The sequence below is a fragment of the Antedon mediterranea genome, chromosome 4, assembly GCF_964355755.1.
Source record: "Antedon mediterranea chromosome 4, ecAntMedi1.1, whole genome shotgun sequence".
NCBI classification, from domain to species: Eukaryota; Metazoa; Echinodermata; class Crinoidea; order Comatulida; family Antedonidae; genus Antedon; species Antedon mediterranea.
This window is the reverse complement of record NC_092673.1, coordinates 21,167,441-21,190,091: the sequence shown is the minus strand read 5'-3', so window position 1 is coordinate 21,190,091 and position 22,651 is coordinate 21,167,441. Positions and strand designations below refer to the sequence as shown.

The window sequence follows — 22,651 nt, the reverse complement described above, 5'->3', positions numbered from 1 at the left end:
GACTTTTCTAGTTCCAGAATGGTACTAGAAAACTCAGATCATCAAATGGATCGTTCCATATTAATAATGAGGGTAGCTTGTTTGAAATACTACAGTATTTTGTGACAATGTTATAGAAATACCGAAATAAGACAAAACAACATCCATGACATTATAGGAAAGGTCAAAGAAATGAAATGAAGAAAAGATAGGCATAACACATAAGAGAATAATTGATAGACCAAGAAGCTCACAGAATAGCATCAAGAAATGGTAAAAAGTGGAGAGAGAGAGAGAGAGAGAGCGCGCGAGAGTAAAGAGAAGATGGAGAGATGAAATCACCAAATACCTGAACAAGATATAAATTCAAGTAATATTTGTTTCACATAAATTTGTACATATTATAACAATTCATTATAATGGTGAAATAGGCACTCTGCTAATAATCAATTAGCTTTTCATGCAGAGCCCTTACATAAAAACAATAATAAAATAAAACATTAAAGACAGAACTACAACAAGGAGCTTTTCATTTTTGAGAACAATAGGCTTGATAAAGATTTTACGTAACACCGACGTAATAATGCAGTCATATTATTACAAATTGCACCGAACCATTTCATTTTTATAACCAATCATGTACTTCTTATTTAATTTATATTTGAAGGAGTAGATAGTTGTACAGTCCTATGGCATGTGACATATGGTGGTAAGATTTCATTTAATTTAGAAAATGGATTATGTAATATTAGGCAAATGTACACATTTGTTATGCTACATTTAATGTTACACTGATATTACGTTTTGTTTGACCATTCTCCATGGTTGGATTGAACTATTATTGTAGTTTAGTTTTCATCCATTTTCCCCCAATAACATTAATTATTTTGCTGGTAAAGTTGGTGACAATTCTCCATGGTTGCACTGAACACCACTTTTATAGTTTTGTTTTCTTCAATTTTCCCCCAATAAAATTAATTGTTTTGCTGGTGGTATAGTTGGTTTGCTATTATGTACGCAGGTGATTCTAAAAACGAAATATTTATTCCTCTTTTTAGCAATTGATACTTCTTGAAACAATACTGTAGTAATTGTTTTGCCATCTTTCCAGGAAATTTAGTTATTTTTAAATCATGTGGCTAAAGTTCATGGAACAATCAATGCAAAACAAATTGTTGTTAAAATTAATTTATGTGAATAGCAGACAGTAAATAAGGAAGAATCAGAAGTCATATTTATATAAATGTAACATTTATTCGCCTCTTAATATTTTATGATATTTATAATCAAAACCATTTCAAATTAAAAAAAAAATTAAACATGTGTAACATAAATAAATAACATTATAATAATAGAAAATTTAATTTAAGCTTAGGCCTATAGATTTTGAATAACTCTCCCAATGTTTGCCCAAAATGTTTCTCCGAAAGCTTGGTTTCAGAATTTTTAAAGAAATTTTAAATAACCAGGTTGTTGCAAGGTGAACTCATCGTGAACCCGGAAATTACTTTGACCGCGAAGAATTAAAATTGAGTTGAAAATCTACTGTTGAAATCATAAATTTTGTTAACAAACTCTTTATAATATCTTCCTAAGATAGAAATATGGAACAATATCGTAATAGTGAAAATTAATATTATCAAATTTACATTTCACGGTACATCTGATATAGATCAGGTAGGTATCTAAGGCAGAGATTTGTACCAAAGTTTTTCCATTGTGTTCGCCTATGTCAGAATTAACCATAATTTATATATAGATTTTGAGAAAAGTTTCTTGTTTCTAAAGGAGTCTGGTATTGGGAGAGTTGATTCCATACATTTCTCTATAAGAACAGCACAAAATATCACATACTGTATGCTTCAAAACTGATGCAGAAAATGGACGGTTTCTGGACGGAATTATTAATAATTTAAGTTGATAAATATAGTACATCCACTTATATAATCTTGATTAATGTTAATTTCTACACTATACATTAAGGTAGACAGCTAGTGTGTAGCCTCTATCTTGATTGATACATCCTTGGCAGCATGCCTAACATTAACTAAATGCATGACAGCTTCTTATTACTAAAATGTGAAATTAAAAAAATTAATTATGAAACCACTGTCAAGAAATGGTGTTGATTAAATTTAACACAATTAAGCCATAAAAAGGCTTATTTGAAAAAGGCATACATGACTTTTATGATGTTGGTTGAGTTTTTTGATGAATTGCTTTCCAAGTGAAATAAAAAACATTATTGCTAATTACAAGATTTCTAGAGGTGGTCTTTGCTAGCGTTGTTTGTAACTTGATCTGTTATTATCCTGATATTTTTTGGGTTTAGAAACCGCAGCTTCTTTCTGATGAGGCACTGGAAGAGTTTTCCTGGAATGTCTAGAAGGACGCGTACGTTCACTGATTTTGTTTTGGCTACGTTTACTCTGCAAAAATAAATGAGTTTTAACAGAGGCTATTTATACAAAATATAAAAAAGCTTTAAATCAAGACATGGAAAATATTGAAATCTATCGACAATGACACTGCTGTGGGTATTGCTGTGGCTAATACTGTAGTGGCTGGATCTCACATTAGATAGAATTAGCAAAGAGCATAATCCAAGTGATAACGTAAAACAGAAATTCGAGCAGAGGTTTGCTTAATACCGACATAACAAGAAGTTATGAAAAATGTACAATATCAAATAGACACATATACCTAAATGATGATGAATACAAATATCTGTAATGGTAATTAATACCTTTGAATGATGCTTTGTGGACATTGAAATCTCCTCAATAAAGTTTGATGGAACCAGACCACGCTTTCCTCTTACCTAAAAAAGTAAAGAATTTCAATGAATTTTGTTCGCTTTAAAAGAAAGAATATCAGCAAATTGGATTGATTTTTATTTATATTAACACAAAACATTTGTGTGATTTTTTTACTTGTAAAATTCTTGATATTACCTTTCCTTGAAAAAACCCATCTTGTCGCTTCTGGCCATATATGGTCAAAATATCGCCCTCTTCAAATGCTAACTCATAAGCAGGATAATCATTAGGAGAGTGTTTCTCAGGTATGTATTCATAAACAGCAATAAACTGAAATAAATACAAATAAGAGTGAAAATTACATAAAACACAGTTTGCACATCTACAATGTTGCAACACATTAATTTATTTACTTTGTAGTAGTGTAACAGACATACATCAGGAAATTGTTGTTGTACTATTTAGCAGTTAAATGTTTCTTTGAATTTACAATCTATCGACTCAGATTACAAAGATTGTGATCTTTGTATTTGATTGTTATTGTGTTATCCAATTCCTGTTGTTCATTTATTCTTGGAAACTCACCAATCTCTGTTCCTGATCATCACTGAAGACAGAAGAATCAGTTGTGACGTCTTGAAACGATTCTGTCGCTGCCGATTGTGATTGTGGTGTTGTGTATGGGACTGCCAAAATGTGGTTATATTTGCTGTGTACAATTCTTGAGTGAAGACCGACCTCCGACATTGTCTGAATACCAAAGGTCACAGAAGTTGTGAGGTCAACACCATCAACCAGAGCCTAAGTAATTTAAAACATATACATTAGCTTAGTAGATATAAACAATTTTGGAATGGAACTAAAAAACATATATATATATATATATAAATTTGAGGCAGGAACTAGTGAATTACAATAATTAGAAATTACTGCAGTAGTCATAGTTACCAATTTATTCCTAATACAATTTAATATAGGAAACTGAAACACGCTGAAATATTTATCTGGAGAATATAAGTGCTGCAATCTATCTACCAATCTATTCCTAATACAGTTTAATAAATGAATGTAAAATAAAGAACTTTTATAAGTTATTTTAAATGATTGTCTTACCTTCTTTAAAGTAGCATTAGCAACAAATTGACGCTGTTGCCCGTTAACAAACAACTTGTATCCATTCACATGTGAACCATTACTACAGTAATTACTATCCATTACTGGTGGCACCCATGTTAGAAGAACTCCATGTTTACCAAGTTGCTTAGCAACAGTAAAGTGCGTAGGAGGATCAGGTGGTTCTATGATATATTAAAGAAATAATAACAATACAATAAAATAATATTAATAATAATAATAATACAAAATTAAACATTAATAGTGTTACTTGTTAACTGAAGTCTCATTAATAAAGTGTCATCATATTTTTAATATCTATCACAGAATACTATATATCTATCTATCTACTCTCATACATCAAATAACAAATAGTATTTACCTCCATGCTTTGTCTCAGGCCTAATATGTCCATTACTTGCTCTTTTGAGGCCAGGCAAGTCTGGCGCATCAACACCATTCACTGTAGGGGCTTTGGTAACATTTGTGTGGTTAAGTTGCAAGTGCCTTGGCTGAGTGTGCGGGAATGGTTTTATATGCGGTTCCGACAACACTCTTTGGGGTAAACCGTTTGACAGGTCACTCATGTTTAACTGACCAGTGTTTAGAAGTCCAACACTGTGTGGTAGTACGATACCATTGTGTGTTATAACAGGTGTGCTGTTTTCACCTGGTAGTCTATGTAAATGAGACGGTGAATGATGATGGATGGATTGATATAAAGTATTGTTCAGAGATGGCCCTACGATTAATAAACCATTACTATGCCCATTCATTTGTGTACTTGTTGTAGGTCCAGAGAGGTAGTTAGTACTTGTTGCTGACATTACTCCATTTTGTTGGAGCTTTCTGTGGTCAGGGATGTTAGTGGTCACACCAGATGAGAAGACTGGATCAATAGAGCTTTGATAAGGAACTTTATATTGATTTACATGAGCATCTTGAAGTTCTTGATGCATCTGTACAATGCGTTCTGGACTGGAATCCAAGTAAACCGATGGCTTCAAAGAAAACAGAACAAAATGAAGTTCCACATTCAATAAACAAAAAAAGATTAGATACAAGATTAATTGGATACATTTAAAAATAAAACAAACATCTCACCTTTGATCGCCTATGCTTTGTTCTACTTAAAATATCAGCTCCCGAAGGTGATGACGGACTTAACCAATCAAAGCTCCTTTCTAATGATGGTGCCCTTTTTGTATCTCTTGAATGACTATCAGATCTTCCCCGAATGTTTTCACTTAGTGTCTGCAGAGAGTCAAACAAGTCTTCCATGCTATCACTTCTTGCTGTAAACTTTGTTTGAGGTTTAGATGTTTTTTGAAGCAAATCTGCTACAGAGATTCCTTGAGTCATATCCAGTTCATCCAAACCATTATGTAAACTCTGTGATTGCAGACCACTAAGAACGGGTGATCTTGATCTTAGCAATTTGGATGTTTTATCAAGACCGTCTGATGAAAAGCTCCTTTGCGAAAGCGGGCTAAAAGTTGCAGCGGAGTTACCCTTGGGTAGATAGTCCTTTTTGGGAGATTTCTTCAATTGTGATGGTAGTGGTAATGGCTGGTTGTATTCCTCTGCTGGTATCAGAGTCTGTACTTCTGTGATCTCTGACAACAGTTTTCCACTTACATTGGAATCAACATGTGCCTGAAGAACTCTGCTCATTTTCTTAATCATCAAGTCTCTTTCTTTGCATTTTTCACGAAGATAGGACACCTTAGCCTAAAAAAAATGTATAAATATTCTATGAATTAAATAATTAAAAAATCACAATGATTAATACATAGACACAATGATTTAAGAAAAAAAAGTGTAATTATAGTACAAATAATTTTGTTAAAACATGAAGTGTGGATTGTTTTAGATTACTGCATGAAAAGTGATGACAAGGAGTAACAACAAAGGGTAAATGACATATCTTAAGGGGACAAATATAACCACGGTAAATAACATATATTGTCCGCTAAAAAATAGTTTAACAACATTTTATTTTTAATATAACATTTTAATTTCACGTAATAGTTATTCACTTTGACCAAAAACTAGATTAAAAAAAAATGTAATTTAAAGCAAAAAATATACCATTGTCTGTCAGATAATGATTTTTGGTTAAAATTAATTGTTTCTTTTGTTTTTTTATAAGTGAAATAATTATTATTATTTTTTTTTTTATTGAAGTGAATAACTTTATTAAAACTGAAAAATGGCCTATTTAATGTCTGATTCTACTATCTTAATTTTTAGGGACAAATACACATAACAACAAAAGGTAAATGACATACATTAAAGGGACAAATATAACAACAAAGGGTAAATGACATACATTGAGGAGACAAATATAACAACAAAGGGTAAATGACATACATTAAAGGGACAAATATAACAACAAAGGGTAAATGACATACATTAAGGGGACAAATATAACAACAAAGGGTAAATGACATACATTAAAGGGACAAATATAACAACAAAGGGTAAATGACATACATTGAGGAGACAAATATAACAACAAAGGGTAAATGACATACATTAAAGGGACAAATATAACAACAAAGGGTAAATGACATACATTAAGGGGACAAATATAACAACACAGGGTAAATGACATACCTTAAGGGGACAAATATAACAACAAAGGGTAAATGACATACATTGAGGGGACAAATATAACAACAAAGGGTAAATGACATACCTTAAAGGGACAAATATAACAACAAAGGGTAAATGACATACATTAAAGGGACAAATATAACAACAAAGGGTAAATGACATACATTAAGGGGACAAATATAACAACAAAAGGTAAATGACATACATTGAGGGGACAAATATAACAACAAAGGGTAAATGACATACCTTAAAGGAACAAATAGAACAACAAAGGGTAAATGACATACATTAAGGGGACAAATATAACAACACAGGGTAAATGACATACCTTAAGGGGACAAATATAACAACAAAGGGTAAATGACATAACAGTACATTGAGGGGACAAATATAACAACAAAGGGTAAATGACATACCTTAAAGGGACAAATATAACAACAAAGGGTAAATGACATACATTAAAGGGACAAATATAACAACAAAGGGTAAATGACATACATTAAAGGGACAAATATAACAACAAAGGGTAAATGACATACCTTAAAGGGACAAATATAACAACAAAGGGTAAATGACATACCTTAAAGGGACAAATATAACAACAAAGGGTAAATGACATACATTAAGGGGACAAATATAACAACACAGGGTAAATGACATACCTTAAGGGGACAAATATAACAACAAAGGGTAAATGACATACCTTAAAGGGACAAATATAACAACAAAGGGTAAATGACATACATTGAGGGGACAAATATAACAACAAAGGGTAAATGACATACCTTAAAGGGACAAATATAACAACAAAGGGTAAATGACATACATTAAGGGGACAAATATAACAACACAGGGTAAAACTAAATGACATACCTTAAGGGGACAAATATAACAACAAAGGGTAAATGACATACCTTAAAGGGACAAATATAACAACAAAGGGTAAATGACATACATTAAGGGGACAAATATAACAACACAGGGTAAATGACATACCTTAAGGGGACAAATATAACAACAAAGGGTAAATGACATACCTTAAAGGGACAAATATAACAACAAAGGGTAAATGACATACCTTAAAGGGACAAATATAACAACAAAGGGTAAATGACATACATTGAGGGGACAAATATAACAACAAAGGGTAAATGACATACCTTAAAGGGACAAATATAACAACAAAGGGTAAATGACATACATTAAAGGGACAAATATAACAACAAAGGGTAAATGACATACATTAAAGGGACAAATATAACAACAAAGGGTAAATGACATACCTTAAAGGGACAAAAATAACAACAAAGGGTAAATGACATACCTTAAAGGGACAAATATAACAACAAAGGGTAAATGACATACATTAAGGGGACAAATATAACAACACAGGGTAAATGACATACCTTAAGGGGACAAATATAACAACAAAGGGTAAATGACATACCTTAAAGGGACAAATATAACAACAAAGGGTAAATGACATACCTTAAAGGGACAAATATAACAAGTTTTTAAATATGGATGGGTTTCTTCGTTTATATAAAGCTATTATTCGTCCGACCTTGGAATACTGCAACGTTGTTTTTAACTCGCTACATTGTAAGGAGGAAGACCTATTGGAAAAAGTCCAAGAACGTGCCACCAAGCTTATTTTTTCCATTCGTCATTTACCTTATTCAGAAAGGCTGAAAATTCTCAACCTACCTACTCTCGCATACAGAAGGCAAAGAGCTCATTTGATATAGATTTTTAAAATTTTACACGGAGTGGATAGTATTTCTGCTGACTTTTTTTGAGCGTAATGAAGATGTTAGAACACGTGGTCATTCTTTTAAATTGAAATTTAAGTTCTCGCGCACAAATTGGATGAGGGACTCATTTGGTCGAAAAGCTATTATATTATGGAATTCGTTATCGGAGGATGTATTAGCTTCAAGATCAACCAATCAATTTAAGTCCGGTCTTGAAAGGGCATGGTCCAACCACCCTCTTAAATTTGCGCCATATTCAAGAGTTGATGTAATTATCAAGAGGGGCTTATAGGCATAGCCTAGCCTCGACTCCGGACCCAGCATTGCAGAAAGGCTGAAAATTCTCAACCTACCTACTCTCGCATACAGAAGGCAAAGAGCTCATTTGATACAGATTTTTAAAATTTTACACGGAGTGGATAGTATTTCTGCTGACTTTTTTTGAGCATGATGAAGATGTTAGAACACGTGGTCATTCTTTTAAATTGAAATTTAAGTTCTCGCGCACAAATTGGATGAGGGACTCATTTGGTCGAAAAGCTATTATATTATGGAATTCGTTATCGGAGGATGTAGTAGCTTCAAGATCAACCAATCAATTTAAGTCCGGTCTTGAACGGGCATGGTCCAACCACCCTCTTAAATTTGCGCCATATTCAAGAGTTGATGTAATTATCAAGAGGGGCTTATAGGCATAGCCTAGCCTCGACTCCGGACCCAGCATTGCTGAGCTCCGGAAACAAGTAAACAAGTAAACAAGTAAAGGGTAAATGCCATACCTTAAGGGGACAAATATAACAACAAAGGGTAAATGACATACCTTAAAAGGACAAATAAACAACAAAGGGTAAATGACATACCTTAAAGGGACAAATATAACAACAAAGGATAAATGACATACCTTAAAGGGACAAATATAACAACAAAGGGTAAATGACATACCTTAAGGGGACAAATATATCAACAAAGGGTAAATGACATACCTTAAAGAGACAAATAAACAACAAAGGGTAAATGACATACATTAAAGGGACAAATATAACAACAAAGGGTAAATGACATACCTTAAGGGGACAAATATAACAACAAAGGGTAAATGACATACCTTAAAGGGACAAATAAACAACAAAGGGTAAATGACATACCTTAAGGGGACAAATATAACAACAAAGGGTAAATGACATACATTAAAGGGACAAATAAACAACAAAGGGTAAATGACATACCTTAAAGGGACAAATATAACAAAATAGGTAAATGACATACCTTAAAGGGACAAATATAACAACAAAGGGTAAATGACATACCTTAAAGGGACAAATATAACAACAAAGGGTAAATGACATACCTTAAGGGGACAAATATAACAACAAAGGGTAAATGACATACCTTAAGGGGACAAATAGATAATTCAGCTTCATTTTTCTGCTCTTCCATTCTATCAAACTATAACATTCAAAACATTTAAAAACATTAAACTTGAAATACAATTCATATATATTAAACGTAAACAAATCTTAGTACAATCTATACAGTTAATGTGTAAACACATGATTACAACACCATACATATTAAATTAACAGAATATAAACAAATATAGCAATTAGGATTCTTATTCATATGACAGGTAGGGTTTATGCTACTTTGTACATTTCAATGAACAGTGACATGTGCAATGTAATATAATGTGTGGAGGTTTTACTGTATTAAAGACTCTACTCGCTTGGTTGATTGAATATCACAGTTGTTTATTCAATAATACATTATAATACACAATACGATACAAATATAAAGAAACGGGAACAAAGTATAAGAGTGATGCTGTAAGTGAGATGTTGCTGTAGATATGCTTCTGAGGAAGTGTCGGTAAGATGTGTGCTCCGAAGAAGTGTCTGTGAGGTGTGTTCTCCGAGAAGTGTCGGTAAGGTGTGTCTTCGAAGAAGTGTCTGTAACGTGTGTCTTCGAAGAAGTGTCTGTGAGGTGTGTCTTCGACGAAGTGTCTGTAACGTGTGTCTTCGAAGAAGTGTCTGTGAGGTGTATATCGGCTTCTGTTCATTAGCATATGTCATTACATCATCTGTGAGTTTAATGATTAGTCCTAAGCCTGTCCAGGTAAGTTTGGATGGGAGTGATTGATTTTATCTGGGGTGGGGGGTAACAATGATGGATTGGCCCTGTCGAATCTCTGTTTAAAACTGTCAATATCTAATAGTTTTAGGGTCATAAGGTCAAATCAACAGTTTTTTGGGGGGATTTAATTATGGTCTAATGGACATTAAAACATCTGGACAATTTCTTCACTGGCCCTTTCTGGGGCAAATTGGTGAACTCAATTGAATTGTAATACAAAGGTTGATTTCTCAATTATAAATCTATATCATTACATTACAATATGATATATATATTATATATATACCACTATGAGGACTAGTGCTGTTCCGCCGTACCACGCTGAGAATGTTAAAAGGTCGGTATCCAATCGAGTTTGAACAATACCATGAAAGCCCCAGTGGTCTAATGGTTAGGGCAACTGCATATCAAGCAGACGGTCCGAGTTCGAGTCTTGGTTGGGGCGACCTTTTCTCATTCTCACAGATTTCCTCATCTTTATCGTTTCAAATTAATTAATTAAATTTCAGTATATCACCGGGCGGTTTAGAATTAATGTTCTTTGCCTAATGTGTTTATATATATATATAAACAAATCAGGCAAAGAACCTTAATTCTAAACCGCCCGGTGATATACTGAAATTTAATTAAATATATATATAATACAATCATGGTTATGTTATGTTTTCCTGCTACAATTACGTGCCATAATATTAAAATCAATTTATGTTGATTTTGTATGTATAAAAGCAAGCAAAACACTTAAATCAATATGGGTGCAATTGGCATTAAGCTCTATCTACACTATTAAACTTTATATGACAAACAAGTGTGATGTACCCAAATATGGTAGTGATATGCTTAAATGTGGTAGTGATATGGCATCATCATGTCCATATATGGGCACATCACATTTTTTTGTCACATAAAGTGTGTGTATGATGTGTGTAAATAGTTTATTTGTCACTATCATAACATAACATAAACAATAAAACTTCATTATAACAAATGTGACAAAAAAGACCAAAATAAATCAGCTTTCGCTACTCGAGTTTTTGCCTTTAAAGTAAAATGAATTAATTAATAGTGTAGACAGAGCTTCAAGTATTGTGATTAAGGATCAAATACAGTATTAGTTTTATTTGATATTTATCATTTGACTTTATTTCAAGAACATTATAATTTTGTATATTAAGTTTTACCTTGTCTTTGATATCCTGATAATGTTCTTCTATGTTGTCTTTATATTTACTCAGTTTTTCTAAGTGATTCACTTTCTCCTGTAGTGAAGCGTTCTCATCTGCTAAATACATCTCCTGACTCGTCTGGCAACATAAAATGTAATGTTATATTTTTTATCAAGGAAACCAGTACCATTTGATAAATAATTATATTAAAACAATCTTTGAGTATTCAGTATCATACAAATAATGAATGGGGAGAGAACATTCATTATCAACAATTAACACATCTTCTTTTATATTCAATTGATCAGCTGTTAAATTGAATGTTGGATTAGTATACATACGTCTCTCAAAAAATGTACAAAATAGATGGTGCTGTTGTATTTAAAAAGCAATAGTATAAAAAAATGTTCGAAACGCAAACAGATTTTTTTTTCGTAAATGAAAAAAAGTACTATTAAACAACCATTTAATAGTGCGTACTATTGCCAGGACAGAAATTTATTTAGGTCTTATATAATTGTGTATATCACATGCCATGCATTATTTTCAATCAACCATTCAAATGGTAAGGATATCATACCTTATCTTTAAGCATGTTCTCAGCCAACTGTAGTTTTCTATCAACAGCATCTTTCTCTCTCAGTGCTAGATCCATGTTACGTTGCTCTTCTTTAAGAGCCTCAATAGTCTCCACCATTTCCGGTAATTTGGCAACTTCATTTTCCATTTGAATTTTCTGCAAAAAAAATGTAGCTACATGTAAGTTCTATATTTCTATTATACATGAATTATCATAGACTATCTACCATTTTTATTACCCATAATTTTTTATCTTGTGTTATCTTACCTCTCTTTGTAAATTATCAATCATTTGTTGGAAGTGTGTAGCATCGTTCCCTCGTGTAGCACTCACTTCCTCCTCCAACTTGTCAAGTTTATCCTTCAAATTCTGCAATTCATCTGTTTTCTTTTTCAGCTCTTCTTCCTAAATTAAAAAAAAAAGTATTAAATTAAATATATACTATTTTGGGTTCATGTGAAGAAAATAGCATCACCCATCAACAATCCACTGGGTATCATGCTTTTTATATAGCAATTTGTTTCAAGTAGCTTTTTATGTATTTTCTATCTTGGATAATTCTGCATATAATGAAAGTAAAACAACAATATCATCTTGTTCACTTGTTTATATATTATTCATTACATCATCATGTTGTACATTATTTTATTAATATTAATGACAACTACAGTAGGTGATTCAAAGAAAATTGTCCAAAAAACACATGTTTCATGGAAAATTGGCATTTTAAAATACCCTAAAGATTGTTTTGGGAATTGATAGGTGTCTAATCCTGTACCTGACCCTCTGTGATAGGTAGAATAGATAGGAGAAGAAGTGGTATAGCTATTTATAATATACAGTAGATAATACAGTATATCGTCCTTTTCATTGCAGTTTGTTTTCAGTATATGCCTGTTAGCCTACTACTATTGATTCTTCACTTATTATTTTTAATTAATAATTGATAAACAACATGTGCAGTTTGTAGATAATCTTCTTAGTAATAAAGCTTGTTAAATTATTGAATACAGCTAAATGGAATTAGCATGCGAGTTGTAATGCAGTTTTAATCAGTCACTTTAATTATAGTACACTACACTACAGCAGGTATAACTAATTTATATGAACCAATATTTGGTGCACCATTACTGTTTTGAGTAGTTTTAAGAAAAAGAGTTCTATCATATGGCCTAAATGTATAATGTATACATTCAACAGGTATGGAGAACTAAACTCGAAACCGCTCTTTGATATGTCTGGAAATTAATTCATTTTTAAATGGTTAGGAGGAAATATGTGAGGTTGATCAAAAAAACCGGCCAACCTGATTAAACCTAGAAAATTGTGATTTGATATTCTAAGGACACTGTGGTTTCTACATAATAACAAGAGTGCTTTATTACACACAACATTGAGAAATCTATCTTTAATCAGGTTTTATACAAAACAATTAGGTTATGGAAAGAAGATGCATTTCTCTATCATACCTTTTCTTTCATTTGTTTATTGGTCCTTTGCAAGTTGTCTTTGAAATTGCTGTCATCAAATTCAAAATTCTGAAGTTGATTTTCTTTTACCCGAAGATGATTCTTTGTTAGATCCAACTAGACATTAAAAAATTTATATTAATTTTACGAGTTGCTTCATCATGTTTCATACTACCAAATTAATGAACCACAGCACTTTTAAGTAATTCAATATTTAAAGATAAAAGATATTTATTATACCTCATCACGCAACTTCTTCAGTATTCCGTCTTCATTACTGTAATTACCATTTAAACGTTTAAGTTCTTCAATCTGAAATTATTACAGTAAACAAAACAATTAAAATTCAAATTAAATTTTGAAAAATACAATGCTCGTCTTAACAGTGGTTGGCTGAGTTCTTTTAATTTTCTCCACTAGTACTAGAAAAGTGTCTATTATGTGTTATCTATTTAAAAGTTACTCACTTTTGACTGTAGCGTTGCAATTTCTCTTTCTTTTTGCCAATTTTCTGACTTCAATCTCGCAATTTCAAAGTTTTTATCTTCTAGATCCAATTCTTTTGCTTGAATCTATTAAAATATTTAAAGATTATTTCAAAGCAAAAACATTCAAGCATTAACTACTAGTGTATATAACATTAACACAATCTATAGATATTATACCTTTTGTCGACTAATGCTAATATGTTCCATATCTCGCAATTTTCTTTTTAGTTCTTCCTCTCTCTTGCGTATTTCTTGAATCAAGTTGTCCTTTTCCTGCAGATAATAAGTAAATTATTTAATCTCAGTTTAAAAAACTTACATTTCAATTGATTTTCCTCTTTTATAATCAAAATTTGGGTACAATCTGGCGCTACTCAATTAAGAGTTACTCCTCCTTAGGTTTTTAAGATGTGGTGACTCTTTGAATAGTAACATTCCCTTTGTAAAAAAAAGTATATGATTGTACCACAGTAATTATTAACATAATTATGTTTAAAAAAAGTATTATTTAGAAGGGTGGGTGCAATGGTTTGAACTTGAAAATGGAAAGCAAGCAGGCTAAACATCAATTTGCAGTGCCATTACATTAAGTTAACAAGAGGCAATATCTTACATCAATCTTTGATTGCAGAATAGTGTTTTGGGTCTTCATTCTCTGTGCTTCATTAATATCCTTCTCCTTCTCTTGACTCTGCCATTCCATCATCTTCTTCAACCAAAGAGGAGTTGGTGGCTTTGGCGCTAGCTCTGGTGTCTCTCGTTTACCTCTTGGCAAACCTTGAGGCAGTGAAAAAGCTCTGCCAACTGGATTATGATCACTGTCCTGTTCAACAGTTGTAGTGGAAAGGGTTTCTGTCCCACTGTCAAAAGACAATGGTCGCATGAACAATGATCTTGGTCTTTGAATGCCATCACTTTCATCAAGTCCATTTATCGGTCTGGTTGAACCATTTGATGGCGGCGCTTCATTTCCGATTAACAGATTCCTACTAAGCGGCGGAGCCGACTGGGGAAGAGGAGGTGCGTTATCTGAGAATTCAGAACTCGTGGAATTAACTCTGTTATGACTTGGCGGGGCGCTTCCAGGTAGTGGTGGAGGTTCTGAAGGCATTGGTGGCGCTTCCAGTTTGTCATCAATTCTAATCTCATTTATCGGATCTTCCATTATCATTGACCCACCATCGACACTTTGTTCATTAATGGATTCTTCTACTGTAATCAACGGAAGCGCATTCACAAGATCTTCTATGAGTTTCCGTCGGGTATTTGGACTAGCTTGTTGTAATGGAGTGTTCTCTTCCAATGAAGAATATGAATCCTGATTTACTATCTCACGTTGAATCATATTCGTAGGATGTGTTTCCCTGGCAACTGTTGCTAACCACTGTTCTGCGGCTCGTTTCTTTTGCTCCATTTTCTTGCGTGCACACAAAGCACAGTGGATTTCCACTGGCTGGTCATTTTCATCAAAGATAATGTGCGAGTGTCCAGGTGTGTTATGCAATCTGGTGGCATTCAACGGTTCTTCCATATCATCAAACATGTCTTCCAATGCTTGTAGTCGATATAAAACATAAAAATGTCCTATTGAGGCGTCGGTAAGTTGAATTGGATAATTATCTTGGGAAACAGACTCCAGTGCATCCTTTAGTGACTTGTGACCTAAAACAATATTTTAAACAATGTAACAAAATCGTTTTTTTTACAATTAATGATTTGATGACCATCACTACAGTACAGTACTACATAGCAACAAATTCATTACAATTACTTGTTGGGTGATGGTCTTTAGAATATTTTATTTAGAATGTTTTGATTGATCTGAATGTAAATTTGTTCAAAACTATTTATATGATCTTTGGCTTTACCAAAATGTTGGGTGGTTTTAAGAGGGCTAGCAATTACTGTACCTGTAGTTGGTGTGTTCTGAAGAACAAAGTCATTGATGAACTTGCATGAATAACGATGTGATAACTGGTGAAGTAGATCTGGTAATTTTGCAACAGTCTGCAAGAAAATAAATTAAAAACACTCTGAAAACAAAACACCCATGGAATGGTTTTAGGAAAATCCTGTTACCAGACTCAAGTTATTGTCTTCCAAAATATGGTCACACAAATTAATATTGATTTCATATGGGAAATATTGTCAGAGAGTAAAATATACATAATACATATAGTCTATTCCGATTCTTACATATTTTCATTAATCAATAAGTATTCCTCTATTGATTATTATTGATTTACCACACGTCTTTCTGTAGTACAGTATATGCAAGCCTTGACATTTCAATTGAATACAAAAACAAGGACAATAATATCATTGCCATATGCAAGAAGATGTATAATATGAAAAGAATAAATCAATCAAATTACTTAAGAATTTTTTAAGAAGCATGTTTTTAATTTTTATAGAAAATAAAAAGTAATTTCATATTACATTTATTATCAAGCAATTAATAGATATAGTATGTACAATAATAGGACTTTCCAAAATATAATACCTATCATGTATATTGTTGTCTTGGTAACACCAGCTTTAACAAAACAATGATTTGATAAAGAAAACAAATTACCTGTTACAATTAATCACCCTATAATCACAATGGATGATTCCAACAGATTTCTGTAGTCTTATATTCCTAATCAACAAGTTGCAATTGCTTCTTATCAATACTCACATATATATTTCCATATTTCTAACATATTTTCCCACAGAATCAAATCCATTAACTCATAAAAATATTATTCCTGGCTGGAAATTCCTTGTCGGATATTGGAATGAGCTTTCTTTTCATATAGTGTGGAACATGTGTTATAAAGTGATCAATATTTAGTAATAAAATGTATTTGCATGACAATAGATGATAGCCAACAGATGGATATTAGTAATTGAGAATCTACCATTGTATGAAGAGGTGGAGTCCATAGTGTGTCATTAAACAGTCATTGTAGGAGGACAATGCCTGTACTGCCTTGTATATACAATAGTTGTACACATTAGCATAATGTAGTATTAATAAAGATAAAGACATTGGTGATATCTAAACTAACGAGATAAACTAGAAATACAATTTATAACTACATATTCATAGTAAAGCAAGTATTATACTGTAGAATAATGACAATATTGTTGATGCTGGAATTGACATAGCCCAGTTCTCTATTTACTTTTTCTTTTAATATTACAATACTAGATTTTATATTATGTATATATATATATATATATATATATATATATATAACTGAGTATAGTCACAGGGGGTGGGATTATACAGTACTATTATAATGGAAATAGTCATGGTGAAATTGGAGGTTTCCTGTTCTTTAATATATTTTATTTTTAATAGATTTTATTGATTTTTTAAAATTTAGGAATGGGGGTGTAAGGAGAGGGATTTTTGGATCCATCTATGATATTGGAACAGAAAATGAAAATAATTAATTGGAAAATAGACAATTACCTGTGGTTTTTCTTGGTCATCAAATGATAGTAACATCACTTGTGTTTTCAATTGTTGATATTCATTCTCTGGTATGCTTACCTAGTGAAATCAACAGAAATGTTGTACTCATTTGTTTCACATTATAAATTGTTATAAAAGAAAAAAATATAAAACAAAAACATTTAATAAACAGATTGTCATAATTAAACTTAAAATCAACTAATGAGGGCAGCAAACAAATGTTAAGCCATGTGTTTTTTCAAATGTAGTTAATTTGATATAAACAAAGTCACTTGCAGTGTTTCCAGTTTCCAAGCTGTTGTGCAATGTGTTGTATTTTCCTTGGATTTCATCTTTTGACCTTTGAAGATCATCTTGTTTCTTGTTGACCTCTTGTAGTTCATTCTGTAAATGAAGTAACTCTTGCTCCAACTCAATAGCTTGATTACTCTGTCAAATATAATATTTGTTTAATAATTACAAGAGATAGAAAACAACCCACTTTTCATAATATACACTACAGTACCATAGTTAGCAGAAAAGCATTAAAAAAGTGCATTTTACTACAATATTAGCTGCGACATAATTCTTTTTTTTTTTCAATGCTTTTTTGCAACTCGAGCAATCAACAGTGCTAGTGTTTTTATCTTGCAAAACATACCTTTCTTTCCATTGATGAGTTCTTTTCCTCCAATTCTAGAATCCTGTCCTTGTGTTTTGCTTCTCCTCTTTCTAATTTCCAAACTTGAGTTCTCAACTGGGACTCCACACTCTCTACTTCACTTAGTCTTTCTCTTAAATTCTTCTCTGCCTTCTTTGCGGCAATCATTTGTTCGTTGAGAAGGTCATTTTCATGTTTCATCTGATTGAAATCAATCCTCATAAGTTTTTCTGCCTCTTCCGATGACAATGCTTTGGAATTCAATTTCTCGTTTGAGTTCTCTAATTGCTCAATCTGTTGCACAGCATTTACCGTCACAAGCTCTAACTTTAATACTTTTTTCTTCAGATCCTCTTCGGAATCTGCCATCACAGTAACATGATTATGTAACTCTTTATCCAGGTCCTCTTTTTCACGCATTTGTTTCTTCAACAGTTCTTCCGATTCTTTTAATGATATTTCACTCCTCTTTAAACGTTCTTCAGCAGATATTAATTCCTTTTTTAGGATATTTTCTGATTCATTTTTCTCATTTAACTTCTCTGTTAAAAATAAATCTGTTGCTTCAAGATCACTTATTTTTTCTTCAAGCTCAGTGTAATTTGATTTAAGCGTATCACCTGATTTCTCCTTCTCATTAAGTAAGTCTTTCAATTTCTTTTCAGAATCTTCTAAATCTTTTAAATGAGAACTATAGTTATCAACATCTTCTTGCAGTTGTAAATTGGATTTTTTAAGTTCTTTTATTTCATTTTCCTTACCTTTTAGGTCTTCTCTGAGTTTCTCGTCTGTTTCTTCCAAATCTTGTAATTGCAAGATTACACTTTCAAGTTCTTCTTGCAACTTTTCAATGTCATGACTGGAAGTTTCAACAGGTGGGTAATACGCATTATTTTCTGCAAGACTTTCTAGATCATCCACTGTTGTCTTGAGGACTGCAACCTCATCTAAAAGTTCTTCATTTGCTTCGGTTAATGCTTTCTGTGTAGTTTTAGCTTGTTCTAATTCTTCCAAAAGGTTAATCTCAATTTCTTCCAGTTCTGAAATTCTGTCAATTTGCAATTTTATTGTTTCATTATTTTGATAATTATTCATGTTTGAAGTGTCTATACCTTGATCCATATTCTTTAGTTCTAATTTCAGTTGTAATTCAGTTTCTTCAAGTTCTACAATCCTTTGTTGAAGATGTCGAATTTCTTCATCTTTGCTAAGTTCTTTAGTTTCTTCAAGTACTTCCCTGTCATCTAAAGCATCATGCCAATCATCACTTGCTCTATCTTCTGAGTTAGTACGTGCTGCTTCCAAACGTTCTTTCAAATCACTTTGAGATGTTTCAAGTTCATTTATATGTTCACGTAGACTAGATTCACGTTCATTCATTATGGCATCTGCTTGTGATAGTGTTTCTTTGAAGGCATTTTCTTTTTCTTCATGTTCAAATAGTCTTTGCTGCATTTCTTGCTTCTCTTCTTCAAGCTCTCGAATTTTTTCCTCAAGGGAAGAAACCATATTCTTATGTTCTTCTGGAGGTTCGGTTGCAGTTTCTTGATATGTTGCTTGTTGAACGATTTCTTCTTCTATTTCTGCATTCTCAGAAACTAAATCGGTCTTTTCCTCTTTTAAAAGTTCTTTAATCTGAGCTTTTAAATTATTACATTCCGACAGAAGTGCTTCATTCTTTTCCATAAATTCATTCTCATGTTTTTCATGCTCGGCCACACGGTTCTCCAGTTGTTTACAGTAGTTCTCGCTATCTTTAATTTGGTCTTGCGATTTTGACATTTCTTCTTGTATTTCATGCAACTTCTTGGTTAGTATCTGAATATTGTCTTGGTCATTTTTCGTTTTGAGCTGCACACTTTCTAGAGTTTGTACCTTTTTTAATAGTTCTAATTCTTCATTTTTAAGCTCCTTAATTTTATTGACAAGTATTTCTCTTTCCTCTGTTGTTTCATTTTCTAAAATTTGCAACTTGTGTTTACATTCCTCATACATATTAGTGGCCTCTTCCAATTTTTGTATTTGTGATGAATGGGTCGTAGTTAAATCTTTTAAGTGTTGTTTTAACTCTTTAATTTCATTGGTCAATGTATCTACGAGTTTAGAATTAGTTTCAACTTCCTTTATTTTTTCATTTAATTGCTCCTCCATCTTTTTCATGTCCGCAACACGCTGAAACACAGTAGCGTTTTCCTGTTCTAAATTTGTCAATGCAATTTTCAAGTCTTTTTCTACAGATTCTAAAGAGGTAACTTGATCTTTTAACAAGACATTTTGATCTCGTAAGTCCCTGGATTGGTTTTCTAATTCTTTAATCCTTGACATTAGCACTTCTTCATTTTCTTCCATTTCTATTATGCTAAGTTTAAAATCTTCTAATTCAAGGTTTGATTTTTGTAACTCCTCTTCAAGATCTCGATTTTGAATATCACTCACACTACATCTTCTTCCAGATTGTGCAACTGCTTTTTCCAGATCTTCAATATCATTAGTTTTCTCTAATAGCATTTCTTCCGTCTCTGCTAATTTCTCTTCTGTCCTCTGTAAATCAGTCTGAAACTTTTTAATTGCAATTTCCTGGTTTGCAATTTTGTCTAGCAAATCTTTGCATTCTTCTTCTTTCAATTTTAATTTGTCTCCAATTTGATTTGCACTGTTGGTATAATAAATACTTGGATTGCCAGGAAATCCTACTTTTTCAAGTTCTTGCCAAATAACAGCTTCTTTCTTTGATGCTTGAAGCAAAGTTTGAGAAGCTGGAAAGACTGGTGTAGCTGAGGTTGGAAGTGGTGATGGCGTTTTTGGTAAAGGAGGAGGAGGAGGAGTGCTGAAGTCAATTAAAGATTCTTCACCTATTACTTCTTCTTTAACTTTCATCTTATTTTTTAATTCGTGATGAAGCCTCTCATTTTCTTCCTTTAACTCATTCATTTGTAGCTGCAGTTCTTCAATTATATCATTTTTAGTACCATCATCAAAACTACCACATAGGTCACCTTGTAAAGATTTGGCGGTACCCTCAAGATTGTCATTGCAAACAGACATAGAGGTCATTTTCAATTCTTCAATTTGCTCTTCAGATTCCTGTAACTTCTCTTTTAGATTTCCTCTGATTTCCTCTAAACTTGCAATCTGCTCTCGTAATTCATCTAACTCATCTGTCAATCTGTTATTATCTTCATTTTCAGTTGATATTTTTTCAAGTAAAGATTGCTCTGATTCTTGTAATTCATCAAGTTTTAAACGAAATGTATTTTCATTTTCTTTCAAATCTTTGACTTCTGTCTGTAACATGTTGTGTTGTTCTTGTAATTCCTGTAACTTATCGCTTAATATTTTATTGGAATTTTCCAACTCTTCTGTGTTTGCAATCCCTGCATCTCTGACAAGCGTTTCAAAATCCTGTAATTTCCCTTCAAGTTCATCTTTATCTTCTTCTAAAAGTTTTACTTTACTTTCCAATTGTAATTTAATATCTTCTAATACTTGGATATCTTTCAACATAATTTCATTTTCATCAATATGATTGTTTACAGATTTGTTAGACTCCCGTAATTCCATAACTGTCGTTTGTAAACCTGAAATCTCGTCATGTAGACGACTTTCAACGGAAAGAAATTCTTTTAACTGTCTGCTCATATCTGACCTTTCAGCGGTAAGCTTATCATTTTTCTGCATCAGATCATGAACTTGTTCTTTCAACATACAGTCAGACGCTTTCATGTCAGTAAGTTCTTTCATCAATGTATCTTTGGCAACATCAATATTTGAACTATCAACTGCACTATCTTGATTATTTATTAGTTTTCCATTTTCTGTAATTTGATCTTTTATAACCTTCTTTAACATTACTTCCTCTTCTTTTAACTCCTCTACTTCGCTTCGGGCTTGACTTTTCTCATGCTGAAGAATGGAATTTTCAGATATCAATTGAGACAGGGTCATCTTCAATGTTTCATCAGAGGATTTTAATTTTTTAATCTCATTCTTTAATTCCCTTTCAGATGTTTCAAATTCGTCTAACTTTTCTTTGAGTTCTTTTTCTGATTTTTCGTTATCTCCTTTTTCATGGTTAAGATGACTATTATCAATTGGTAGCGACAGACTGCACGACGTATCCTCATCTGTCGATTCTACTTCCTTGTTTTCCAACTGGTTTAATTTTTCCTCAAGTTTTTTAATTTGAAATTGTTGATCCGTTTCATTATTTCTTAACCTCTCAACTTCCTCCAGTAACTTATTATATTTATCAACAGTCATGTCATTATCTTCAAAATACTTAGTTTTACAGACTAAGTCTTTGTTTTCTTCAACAAGCCTCTTGATCGTTTCTTCCATGTTGGTAATTTTGGATTGCAGTTCATTAAATCTCTTTAAATGTTCTTGTTTATCAACAATAATTGTCGTTTCAAGAGAGTTTTTCTCTAGTTTCAATTTTTGAAGTTGTTCTTGAAGTTTTGAGTTTTCTGTAATGCTTTGTGCTGTTTT

General features: G+C 32.3%; 1 protein-coding gene across 2 annotated transcripts in view; it reads right to left on the bottom strand.

Moving 5' to 3' along the window:
• Positions 1–1,240: 1,240 nt before the first annotated feature.
• Positions 1,241–22,651, bottom strand: part of LOC140046876 (uncharacterized) — a 25,966-nt gene continuing 4,555 nt past the window's right edge. For both annotated transcript variants that reach the window (XM_072091616.1, XM_072091617.1), the window contains 20 exons: positions 18,164–22,651; positions 17,800–17,952; positions 17,521–17,601; positions 15,968–16,064; positions 14,671–15,719; positions 14,235–14,330; positions 14,037–14,141; positions 13,810–13,881; positions 13,570–13,686; positions 12,368–12,505; positions 12,101–12,256; positions 11,536–11,658; positions 9,614–9,670; positions 4,956–5,582; positions 4,234–4,852; positions 3,852–4,036; positions 3,324–3,539; positions 2,934–3,068; positions 2,726–2,800; positions 1,241–2,408 (listed from right to left, as the gene is read on the bottom strand). In XM_072091616.1, the coding sequence (XP_071947717.1) occupies positions 2,259–2,408; positions 2,726–2,800; positions 2,934–3,068; positions 3,324–3,539; positions 3,852–4,036; positions 4,234–4,852; positions 4,956–5,582; positions 9,614–9,670; positions 11,536–11,658; positions 12,101–12,256; positions 12,368–12,505; positions 13,570–13,686; positions 13,810–13,881; positions 14,037–14,141; positions 14,235–14,330; positions 14,671–15,719; positions 15,968–16,064; positions 17,521–17,601; positions 17,800–17,952; positions 18,164–22,651 (8,739 nt within the window). In that variant the 3' untranslated portion in view covers positions 1,241–2,258. The remainder of the gene's footprint in view (positions 2,409–2,725; positions 2,801–2,933; positions 3,069–3,323; positions 3,540–3,851; positions 4,037–4,233; positions 4,853–4,955; positions 5,583–9,613; positions 9,671–11,535; positions 11,659–12,100; positions 12,257–12,367; positions 12,506–13,569; positions 13,687–13,809; positions 13,882–14,036; positions 14,142–14,234; positions 14,331–14,670; positions 15,720–15,967; positions 16,065–17,520; positions 17,602–17,799; positions 17,953–18,163) is intronic.